This window comes from Lissotriton vulgaris, chromosome 9 (assembly GCF_964263255.1).
Source record: "Lissotriton vulgaris chromosome 9, aLisVul1.2, whole genome shotgun sequence".
NCBI classification, from domain to species: Eukaryota; Metazoa; Chordata; class Amphibia; order Caudata; family Salamandridae; genus Lissotriton; species Lissotriton vulgaris.
Genome location: NC_141697.1, coordinates 917,600,011 through 917,612,588, shown reverse-complemented (window position 1 = coordinate 917,612,588; position 12,578 = coordinate 917,600,011). Strand labels below are relative to the sequence as shown.

Here is a 12,578-nt window from a genome sequence, read left to right as displayed (position 1 = left end):
TCGCAGTTTAAGGAATCTCTAAATTGAGATTCCTTAAAATGCGATTGCATTTAAGGAATCCCAAATTGAGATTCCTTAAATGCAATGCATGAAAGTAAAAAAAATTGCGAATTCGCTAATAGGAGTAGCAAATTACCATGAAGTTGAACTTCATGGTAATTTGCTAAAACTTTGAAAAAAAGCACTTTTGTGCATTTTTCAAAGTTCCATGTTGCGCACACACATGCCCTTAGGGCATGTGTGTGTGCAACATGAAACAGGGTGTCATTTTGACTCCCTTGCACCCTTGAAATTGCATGAGCAATGGGCGAGTACCTACTGGTACTCGCAAATTGCTCATGCAATCTCCAATTCATTCCTATGGGCCTGTAGGCCCATAGGAATGAATAGGACAGCATTCCTTAATTGCGACTAGCAATTTGCGAGTAGCAATTAAGGAATGTTTAGGAATCGCTATTTTAATATCGATTCCTACATGCATATGCTTTTGCTATTCCTAAATAACGATTCCTTAAAAGTCGCTATTTAGGAATAGCAAAAGGCTACTTTGATGCATCTGCCAGTAAGTAACAGAACATTAATTCAATTTTAATTGCACCCCTTCTCAAGAGAGAGGCATATTCTTCTGTTAAGTGGAGGTCAGTCTAGCTACTGAATACCTCTGGAAAGCTGGAGTGAGGGCTTTAGGATATCGGGCGTGCACTGAGTGGTGCTACAGTCACTGAATATCCTTGGACAAGCCCATAACCCATTTTTGGAATCTGGTTGACCTCTGAGGGCCCTGTAGCCATTCAGTGTGAATGGAAAAGCAGAAGTGATGAAGAATTTGAAAAGATACCCTTATGCTACCCAAAAGTGTAATTACCAGTGTTTAAAATGAAGGAGAGTCCCTTGAATCCCGGATCCTGCAACTGTTATTGATGTGAGTGATGCTCTAGTCCCTCAATGTCCCTGGACGCACCCTAAACCAATTTAGTAGAATGTGATTAACTTCTAAGAGTGAATGGAAAGCAGCAGTGATGAGGACTCTGAAAAGATGCACTTTCTACTAGCTGAATCTTTGGTCACCAGTTCTGATAATGAGGGCAATCCACTGGGGTACCGGATCCTGCAACTGTTATAGAGCCTGATCTGGACTGAACTCTTACACGTGCTGGCTTTGTCCCTGTGCAGTATACAGACACGGACAGATTCAGTGGCGACGTGGCACCTCACTTTTCCTGCTTCCATGTTTAGCACAGCAACCTGCAAGAAGTGAAGATGATCTCTTACTGTAAGTTCCTTCTGATGCCAAAACAAATGCCTCCTTTGTTTTAATGATAACGCAAGGCCTGCGACAGCTGAGAGCCTCCTTCAAACAAACTATTTGAAGGTACGTTCTTCTTTTCTAACACCACACATAAACTTCGTCGAAACATTGGTTTAATTAAGGAAGTTACCCTCTTGCTTCATTCATCCCTTTAGGTGGCCGCCCCCTTCCTCCCCATTGTTGCGTTGCAACATGATGTAATTACAAGAATAAAGAAGGTCCCAGCACGTGAAGAATTCCGTGCCAGACCCCTGTTCCACAAATTTATTTCCTCTTGAAATATTGGTGGTCGTGATTTACACTTTATGCTGAGTGTCGCTTGAAGTGAGGCGAGCCTGCAGTTCTTGAGATTGAAACTCTCTTTCATTCTCTTTGCACCCCCCACAGATAGACTGACAGCGCCCTGAAGAGATTCCAGGAATCCCTATCCTGGTTTCGAAACACGTCGGCTTGCTAAAAAGGAGCAATTGTATACCAGCAATGCTGGTTCTATCAGCGGTCATAGACTGACTTGACTCCTTTACTTTCACTCGTCATTTTCATTTGTACAGATTTATCGTTTCCAATACACATGTATATATATTTTTTTGTCAAAACTAATGTATTGTTTCTATGTGGGTTGTAATTGACGTAGATACTGGATTCATTCACTGGTCTCTTTTCTCTCACTCGATTTGTTATGTGTCAAACTAGGAACACACTTGTGTAGATATAATTGTAAAAATGTGTTGTAAATATGTCATGTAGATAATGTTTTTTTCTGCCTTTCATTACTCTTTTGAAAAATGTTTTTTGAATAATTATAAAATAACTGGTATAAATAAAAATACCTTGTCGATCTTGACAGTTTGAGTATTCGACACTCCTTAAGTGTGGATGCAAATGTAGGTGGCTAGGCACTTTCATGTGTTTTTTCATTTAAATAAGGTCCAGCCTACCCACCTGTCCTGAATGGCCTGACTCCTTAGGTTGCTCAATCCTTTGAAAGGCCAGCAGCACTCTTTATGTTTGAGTCCCGCGCTGGCTAGGATCTAGCTGGAGCCTAGCACTGTCACGTCAATGCCACGGAGGAAGCAAACTCCGCTTGCGAATCCGCAAGTGCATGTGCCTGAACTATGATTTGGAGGCAGGGTTTTGAGCTTTTCAAGGTCTGTATGTATGAGATATGCATGCACTGTAAGAAACTCAGATAATATCTGTCTATATTATCAATTACAATGATAGCCATTCATATAGCACTTATTAATAAGCCTATATTAATGGCAAAAGAAACCCTTTTTAGCAACCTTAGATTAACGAAAGATTGAGAAAAAACTGTAAGAATGTATCATAACAGTATATTATAACACATTTGTTAAAAATGCAGTCTGTTTTTGACCTATAAGCATATAAGCAATCACATATTTACTATTGCGTTTGTCCCTGTTGACATGTTTTTTTTATTTTAAATTTGAATGAACTGTCAGATTCTGCTCCTAGTTACTTTCACCTCCTTTCTGCTGTCTTCCCTTTACCCCAAGTTGTGAGATTCCAGAATACATATTTTCAGTTTACAGCACTATTAGTCCAGTTCTATAATGAGTTTTGTTAAGTTCTGATGTTGGTCTTTGAATTGAGTTGTAACCTGTGAATATTTGCTAGGCTGCTGTACCGGGATTTTAGATTGGGTGTCAGACTGTCTTATTGTTCACTTGAGGGGTGATAAAGTATGGAAAAATCCACAGTAAAGTGCACTATGTAATTCCTATTACTTGCTCAATAGTGTTTATTTTTGTAGTATTTATAGTTCTATAATTCACATTTAAATTAGAAAAATCCTTTACTGCAGTGTCACCTCATTTTGTTTTTCAGGTTTGGGCAATTCTAAGCAAGCAGCCGCCCCAGCTCCTGTCGGGCAGCCCGCTCCAGGCAGTTTCCTAAAAGGTGTCTTCGAAGCGCTGAAGCTAGGCCCAGCTGTAGTGATCAGCCCATCTCTCAGCGGCATGTATTCGCTCCCCTTCCTCATGCAGCATGGTGAGATGGTGAAGGCCTATATCCCTGTGGCACCCATCTGTACGGACAAGTTCACGGCGGAGCAGTACGCAGCAGTAAAAGTATGGAAAATATTGTTCTCATTGGGTGGGGACGGGGCAGCGGAGTCAGCGAAAGGAAGCTAGCAAGAGAGAGGGCAAAGGGGTCCATGGCGATTAGTGGCCAGTGGCATTAATATAGGCTAGTTGTATGGGAGCAGACTAGTGGAAGTGAAGTGGTCTACAGACTGTAGGATAATCTTGTGGCATGGACACAGAAGAGTGGCTAGGTCTTGAGGCAATAAGATGGGCTCATGGCACTAGTGTGAAGCACATGGCAGTAGATCAAATGCCTCTGTCTTACAGATCACTGGTAGCTGGATAGGCCAATGAATTTTCAGATGGCTCATGGTAGTTGGAGAGGAACAGTATGGAGTGCAGGACCACAGTAGCGGCACGAAAGCAGGATAGCTGTGGAAGAACATGGTAGTTGTTGAGCTCATTAGTGGAAATGGGAATAGGTTGGTGTCGGAGACCTAGATTAATCTCAGATGAACAGACTAGAGAAAGTCAGATATGCCATTGACTGTAAGGCAGATTAGAGGCCGGGGAAGATGGGTGGTGGCAGGAGGAGCAGGCCATTGGTAGGGTAAAAGTGTAGCGCCTTGGTTGGAAAAGACGGTTAAGACTAGGAAAAGATGTAATCTGCTAGGAACAGGAAAAATACCTTGCTCGGCACTTATCTTTCTGATCCTAATCATTTCTCTTCTTCCCACTCCCTGCATCTCTGTTTTTTCGCAATGTAAATCTCCATTTCTCTAAATGTCTTCCTTTTCACATTTGATGCATTTTTCTAGGCCTACTTCTATTCCTCCTTTTCCTACTATCAGTGCATGAAGTTCCTCTTTGCTGCTCGGTTACTTTTCAGTTTCTCTTGACAGGTATGTTTTCTTTTTCCTTACAGGTTGAGAGGTCAAATGTCATTTTAATAATGTATTTTTGTCATCCTACATACATAAGATAGGGCTCGTCTCATGGTGCATCAAAAATGTCAGTGTTTGGCTAGAAACAAATGCATTATCAGTCCTTGCTCTTTGTTGTATTCTCTAGTTCTCACTGACTTGTTAGTAGTGACCTGAGGCAACTTGACACGGGTCTGATTGAGGTATCATGGTTAATTGCTGGTCCATCACTTAGAAGAGAGTGTCCCTCTCTTTTTCTGGTGTTGCACGATGTGTGGTATGGCTGTAGATGTTGCACCTGAGCTTTTTCATGCAAGAGAGACATGATATAGTCTGGTGCCACCGTAAATATTTTAATGCCCACCGGGAGGTTCAAATATGGAATAGTCTCCCAGAAATCCGTCGAAAAATTGATTTCACAATTTTGCAGACCGGTCAAGACCTACCCCTCTCGTTCTTGTCAGAGCTTGGAAGACCAATGTAGGGTTGTCGTGCTTTTAAATATGTTCTGGATGGATTGGCGTGTCTCTGTGGCTTGAACTGAGCTTCATGTGGTGGATAAGAACTAGAGAAAGGTATGAAAACTAGTATTTCTTCTACTATATGGTCCAGTGGTTTGAACTGCCAGTAGGCAACAGGATAGATTCTAACAGAATGGAGTAGAAAGCCAAAGCAGAAAAACCAAGAAAAGAAATCAGAGGACCATAGAGAATGACTAAGTCGGCAGGCTGAGAAGGGTTCTGCTAACTGAGCGCCAGCCATTCCTTTCCAGAGTAGTGCAGCCTGGGATCATGGGACTGGATTGTATGGTTTCAATGAGCCCATCGGTTTGGGCCGACAAGTTAGAGGTTGAAGCAGTGCATTTTGGGATCCCAGTGACATGGCCAACACCTACAAGGTGAACTTTACATATCCTCCTGAGTTAGGGGGAAGTGGGACTGTTGTCCATGTGGAGAGCTTTATCCAAGCTAAGCAATAAGATTTCAAATTTGATGAATTATTCTCTTATATAAAAGCTGCTTGAATCAGTGATTGTGTAGTTTGTAAATAAGTTACTTAATTCTAAAGTAAAACGTCACCCTGCCGAAGATGAATCAAGATGCGATGATTCTTATGGGCAACAATTTACTTTGAGTACATTTAATATATTATATAATTAAAAAATGTAGTGGCTTGTTCACAGATGACTTTCAAGGCCTTATAAAACCTATCCCGTGTTTTTCTCTGCATTCTTTAAATCACCTACATGCAGCGATGTTGGTAAGAGGGTTAGGTAGCATGTGACATGTGTAGCACCTTAAATGGTAATAGCCCGCTTAGAAGTAAGGAACATTTGACTCCTCAGTGGCTCATTTTCAGCAAAAGAAAATGGCTGTGCCGCCAATTGCTTATTCCACCTCCCGTATCATGCATATTGAGTGGTTCTCTGACTTCGAGGTCGAGAAGTGGGAGCTCTGGGAAACGGCACCAATGGTACATTTTATATTCTCAGAACTGGGCATTGTCAGTTGCCCATGACTTTTCTTAGAAGTATTGGGGCCGAAAGCATTAATTTTTCCATTCTCACAATATCCCATCTCAATATGAAGCCAGTCCATACTTGGTATTTGTAGAAACCTGAAGTCCACCCAAAGGACTTTTAATCAGGATCTCCATATTATCGATTTCAGTTTGCATGAAGCGTGGCACCCACCCTATCTTAATTTGGGTACTAGCGCCCTCCACTCTGAGAAACAGAAATAGAGCTTCAGGGTGGCTCCTGTAGTCAGTCTACCCACGGGGCATTGCTTTTATAATCAACCTCCTGAACTCTGGGTCTTTTGCCCTCATAATTATCCCAGAAACTCAAGATATTCAGCCCCCTTCTCCTTCAGTGTCTCTTCTTACCACAACTAGCTCATTTGCTTCATTTCCACTTAAGATTGCACCATGCCGACCCTGTCTTCCTTTTCCACTGACAGAAATTGAGGTTACAGGTCTAGTAAAGTTACTCAGCATTCTTTTACTGGTGCTCCTAGGCAAAATGTTGGACCTTGCTGGAGAACGAGATCCCAGCAAATCAACACTTAGTAGGGAAGTGTGTCTCTCCTCCCCTTGAACTGCCTATCCCTGGACTGGTGGCATCAGATCATATTGGTTCGTGTGACTACTAGCAAGTCATCCGCTGACTTCAAGGGAGTTGAGGCTCTTAATGGAAGTCTTGCTTACACCATAAAAGCTGAGATTTCCTCATGGTCCATCCTCCACATCTGTTTTAGTTCAGGTCACAACATTGCACCCATAGCTACAGCCCCATACCTACTAATGTCCATCTGGAGAAAATCCACAAACTACAACGAGTATTGTGGAATTTTTCATATCGCCATGAAGATTTTTCATGAAGATTTTATTGGTAATCTTGTTAACAGTGCGAAAGGTTGATGGTTCATTACACATTTTTCAGGTCTTCCTCATGAATGTCACAAGCCTGTTTTGAGTTTACAATTTAAAATAATTGGATGCATAAATCGGCGTTTGCAGAACTTATCTGTTAAATCCAGTTTAGGTCTCATTTGGTGAGAATACATATATTTATGCCCAAAACCTATAAAATGCCCAGCTGCCCCCTTTTTTCTATGCACCACAGCATATGAAGGCAGCATTCACAATGTGTGGGACTATACTAGATATGTTGGAGTCGTAGCTGAGCATGTGACATGGCTCGTGGTGTGTGAGGCTGTGCCCGGGCATGTAAGGATGTGCACGGGCCTCTGATTCTGTGCTTGCACTATGTGGTCCTGAAGTGCGGTTGAGGCTGGGCCTTAGACATATTTCTGTGGCGGTTTCCCTGGTGCATCTTGGGGGTGTCGTAGTTCTTACCTGGATCGTAACTAATATACAGTGGCCGCTGGTAGCGAACAGGAGTGGCGGGGCAGGGTGGTTGAAAAATATTTCAACTTCCACGGTCTCTCCTCGTCTTCTCTCCGCTTCTCTTCCGGACTCCGAAAGAAGCAGGAAGCATACAGGCTCCCCTAAGCCAATCACAACGCCGTTGTGATTGGTCTGAGTGCTGTGGTTCGGCACATAGACTGTCACTGGGAGCCTGTGCATGTTCCCCGCCTGGCTGTGTATTATAACCCGGTGGGGAATATGCAAAGTGCCCATGCCAGTTAGGCCGGCCGAACCGTCATGCGCACTTAAGTACATGAACCACTCCTCCTCCCTGTGCCATCAGCCCCACCTGCCCTAATCCAGCCCTGCAGCAACGAAAAAAAAATGCAATAACGTTATCAATGTATTTTTCCTTTTTCCACTGCTTTGAGTGCAGTGGGGTGACACTCCTCCCCCTTAGCGGAAGAGCCGTCCCTGCTAATGTAACATTTTATTTTGTGAACCAGTTTATTTTCACGCCACTAACCTTATAATTAAGTGATTTCCCTTCCTGTGTATTCATCATGATCAGAGGTCGTGATCTCAGTGCCTGTGAATATTTAGGGTGTTTAAGGGGTGCCCAAAGGGCGCATGATGCCACTTATGCTGCCAATGGCATTTTTGGGAACTGGCAGTGGATGCATGCCACTCTTGTTGTTCACAGATAATAGTGCTTATTTTTCCCGTCAATTGCCTCTGTGTTTATGTGCCCAAACTGTATGGGCGGCTGTCATTTGACTCTTTCATGGAGCGGGTAATTCACAATGTTACACTCGTAGGAGAATAAGCTAATAACCTCATTTGACTTGCATGCATCAGAGCTTTTGAGTAACATTATTTGCAGTTGAAACCACTTTTAGTACAGGCACTCGCCTCAAGACCCCAGGCACCAGCTTAACAGGGATAACCGACAAGTAAGTGATGAGGGCACCACAAAATGGAGGTCCTAAACCTACAAGCGAATGAATTGACTAAAGTGTGTAATATCAATGGATGAATATTGCCATTACCGCATAATCCAAAATAAAATTAAGATAGTGAGGTGAAATCCGTTTTGCTTTTTCATAAGAGGCTTTACATTTATTTGCCAGAATGAATGCTTTCTTGATAGTTATTGTTTCAGTCACATGGCGTGAAGGCTTCACATCAAATGTAGTGTGAATATTGTCTCTCATCATCCAGGGCCATCCCCATAGGTGATAAATTAGGCGGACGGATGTTGTGTATCTGACGACTTTGGCTGTAAGAGTGATAAGGTCTAGTGGTGGCCTCTTGTGTTTTGCCTTTGCAAATCAGTTCCGGATTACCAAATAGGCATAGTAGGCACCCGCCTATGGGCCCCACTCCTTTTAGGGGCCCGGTACAGTCAATCAAAATAATATTGAATTGATCTTCAAAGAAAATTACAATCAAGCTTTCTTAATTTAAGATGGAGGCCCTGAAATGTCGCCTGCCTAGCGGGCCTCTGCGTGGTTAAATCCTCCACTGTTGACAAATCTCGTTGTTTGGTATGGTTTTGCAAACCGTTATTTTTGTGGAAGCTGCTTCCATCAGTCTTAAAACATTTGGCAAAAAAAATATTTTTAGCCAAAGTAAACGCTGATAATTAAGGGAACTACTTGAGTGTGGATGTGTGTTCCTTGTGATGGGGCAGAATGCCCTCACCAGGGCTTACGTGGGATGAACAAAACTGGAGGAGAGGGAGGTCTCTCAAAGGGGCGTGGTCAATGTAATTAAGGGCGTGGCTTAAAACATGTAAGCTAAAAATCTGTGCTTAGCTTAGTGTGCTGCCCGTCTTGTATTTTGCTGTTTCCGTCATTGTATCCAGATATGACACAATAAGTAATATATTACCTCCAACAAGTCAGGACTATTGGCTTTGTCAGTGTTTGTTAGTTGCATAAGATAAATAAGCAGCAACTATGGCGTGTTAATAATATTGAAAAAGCTTCCGCTTAAAGCCCTGGTGACACCATGACGATGTTGCTGCTCTTGAGTTTCAAAAAGAGAAGGGAAATCCAGAGAGAAATGACTCTCTTTAAAGGATTTTCCTTCTACTACAACGCTCACCTGGCATGACGTCATGCCGTAACTTCTCCATTAGTTAGAAGTGAGCAGTGTGAGCACGTGCACATCTATGTGCCTGCTGTCACTGCAGTCCACAAAAAAACGGACCGCCTGTGCCAGGGCACAAAACAGAGCCCGATAGCGACCTGTTTCGAGGCCCCCTTTAAAAAATTGCCACTGCTCAGCACTGGTGAGACCTGGCCCACTTAAAGCCCTGGCCATCACTCACATTGAAGTTAGGCAATGGCTGAAGTGAATTGATGTGCTGTATGCTGTAATTGGCTAAAGAAAAACGTGAAAGACACAATAGCCGACTGGTCGGTGAAGATGTCTGGCAGAAAGCCCCTATATAAGCCGTAATTTGGCATGGGCCACCTGGGAACATGGTACCAATCTTCAGAGAGTTGAAAAGAACTGTCTGTGCAAAGGCCCTCCAAGCAGTAACACCCCTCTACCTTGGCTCCAGTGATTAGTTTCAATTGCTTCTAATTGTTTTTAACATGCTGCAGTTGCTCTTTTTAGCACTCTATCAGCACCCTACCTTGGCCTCCCATCTATCTCTAGGCCCCTGCTGACACACATAAATACTCCCTTCCTGCCAAACAACTTAAAGCCAGCCAGCTTGGGTGATTCAGGTGAGCTGGGTGATGTGCAAAGATGTGTGTTCAGAGGCCGGTGGCTGGTTTGATGTAGCCAGCCAGGGACTGACCTGTGAAAAAGGGCTGCTGCCTCCTTGTATTCAGTCATTGAGAGTGGCACATTATTTCTGTCCACGGTGCTATAAAAGCAAGGGTCAGCTCTGTCTATAAGTAAGTATATTACACGTATAATGCACTCAATAGATCTTGGCTAATGCAAGACAAAACAATCATCAGTGAGAGGAGCAATTGGTTATGCACAGCATCTGGGTGACTGCAGTCTGGCTGTAGAAAGATGACATTCTATTTTTCACAGAACCCTATTCTTTTCCAGACACCAACTCTGATTGTATATGGAGACCAGGATGCTCAACTGGGGGAATTGTCACTGAACAATCTGAAGAACTTGGCCAACCACAAGGTGATGGTAATGAAAGGTGCCGGACATCCCTGCTATCTGGACAAACCGGACGAGTGGCACCAGGGCCTGCTCGACTTCTTGAAGACACTTCACTGAATAACCGCTGCTGCACAGCTGCAGACCCTTAAATTTCCAGATTCTGTGGTCCTGCGTCATATCCTACTCACAATTTGTTAATGAAGAAGAGACTGCTACCAATGATTCTTTGCTTGCTCTGTGTATTTCAGCTCTGAGATGACAGGTGTGGGTGTTCCCAGTTCAGTGAATTACAAGGAATGGGGCATATGAGACTCACCTCTGAATCACACAATGTTGAATGAGGTATGCAAGTGCAGACATATTCCTAGAATGTAGGGGTGTGATGGATGACCAAACCAAGCAACCCAATCTTTTTGTGTTTGTCCAGTTTACAGAACTGTGCTATTCAAGTCCATTCATGCCGGCACAGAACAATGACCTGAAACAGGTGGGAGAACTGAGATATTCTGGCCCGAAGCAACGCACACGTCCACGAGGGACGACCCGGTTTAAGGCTCTGGCCATAGCAGCCTTTTTGGTGATCGAGGGAAAAGAGTCGCGATCAGCAAGGCACTGCATCAAAACAATGTTTAAACAGGGAAACCTAGCTGAGATCTAGCTAATTTACTGCCACATTACTAGTGGGGTGCTAGGTTCTTTAGACCTTTGTTTATAGGTCTTCTCCCTGCTAGTTGGATCCCAGCCTTCTACTGTTCGCTCAGTTGCCCTTGTTCTAGTTACGGTTGCCACTGGGGAAGGAGCTACTTTGGTCCTCTAGTTTATCCCCACCACCGCTCACTTTAGAGTTCTGTTATGTGGTATTGATTTTTGCCAAGTGTAAAAAACAAGGGAGCATGAAATATGTACTTCATCTGCTTTTGTTAATCGCAAAGTAGAAGCAAAGGTGGGGAGAATCAAGTAGTTAACAAGATTTACCCAGAAACTCTTGTCACAGCAGACATCATAGTCAACAAAGGTTTCCCCGGAGGCTGCCATAGAATTCCATCTTAACACTAAAGATGCAAGCATAGCCAAGCGCACAGTCTCACTGTCGCCCTCCCTCTTGCTTTTAATTAGAATGTCCGCTAGGGAGTTAATTAACACATCTGAAACAAACAGGCACAAAGGCTGCAGAGGATTTGATGTTCACTATATCAAAATAAACAGGAATACTAAAGAGAGAGGTTCTGATAGAATGGAGTAAGGGGTATTAGATTTAGATTTGTAAGAAAAGAACTCCTTAAAAACAAACTCTTGAGAGACTCATGAGACACCAAACAAGTGAAAGAGATAGTTCAACGAGAGTTTAAAGAATATAATGGGGTCAGACAAGAGAGGCCCAATCCGTAGTAATACAAATGGCCAAAAAGCATTGCATAGAGCTTGGAGATGCTTATGTGAAATATTCTCAAGGCCTTGCGTCATGCAAACCCTCCCAAGATGAATATAATTCCTGGAGCCATGAATGAAGACATCGGCCAAAGCTTAAAACACAAGGATGGTGAGTGTGGTGTATAAATCAGTGTTAGAAAATAAACCTTAAGATGTACCAAGTCTTGCGGGCCCAGTGAAAATTGACATGGTACACAGTCATTGGGCCACCTAATAAACTCCCATTTATTGAAAATCGGGAATGCTGTATAGAGCTTTATAGGATTTGAGAGTCACCGAGTTGTACAAAACACTCTAACTGGCTTGTGAGATCCTGAAGATCAATCACCCTTAAACATGTTTGTTTCAAAGAGAAGGAATCCGACAACTCCCTAAATTATCAGATGGCCCCAAAAGAAAATACTTTGGTGCAGCATTCACCCTTATAACTGTAGGGGTCCAAAAAATGGCTGTTTACTGCTATATTACATTAAGAACATTGTGTATTCCTGTTGGCACAATACTTAAAAAGCAATTTGCACCGCCTGGGTCGCGATGATCAACCCAGTGATTAAATCATGCTCTATTAAATCATGTTCTGCTTTATGATTCATTTAAAGACTGTTGAATAAAAGGATGTGCCAGACTGTTGTCTTTGTGGCGTTCTTTGTTAATGTTGTGTCCCCATACAGTGGCATCAACAGCTGTGTTAGATGCATGGGTTGGTCACTGTGACCTGGCTGTTGCTGGCTTTTGCTTTTTCACAAAAGGATTTAAATATTAAATATAAAATAGGTGAAGGACCTAAAATACGACATTTGGGTAGGATGGTATATCCCAGCTACATGTCCTTTTTATTCTACTATTCTTATA

General features: G+C 42.9%; 1 protein-coding gene across 1 annotated transcript in view; it reads left to right on the top strand.

The window, feature by feature from the left end:
- ABHD14B (abhydrolase domain containing 14B) overlaps positions 1-12,351 on the top strand; it is a 77,255-nt gene extending 64,904 nt beyond the window's left edge. The window contains exons 3-4 of the mRNA XM_086938728.1: positions 3,161-3,402; positions 10,230-12,351. Of these exons, the coding sequence (XP_086794854.1) occupies positions 3,161-3,402; positions 10,230-10,412 (425 nt within the window). The 3' untranslated portion in view covers positions 10,413-12,351. The remainder of the gene's footprint in view (positions 1-3,160; positions 3,403-10,229) is intronic.
- The last annotated feature ends 227 nt before the right edge of the window (positions 12,352-12,578 follow it).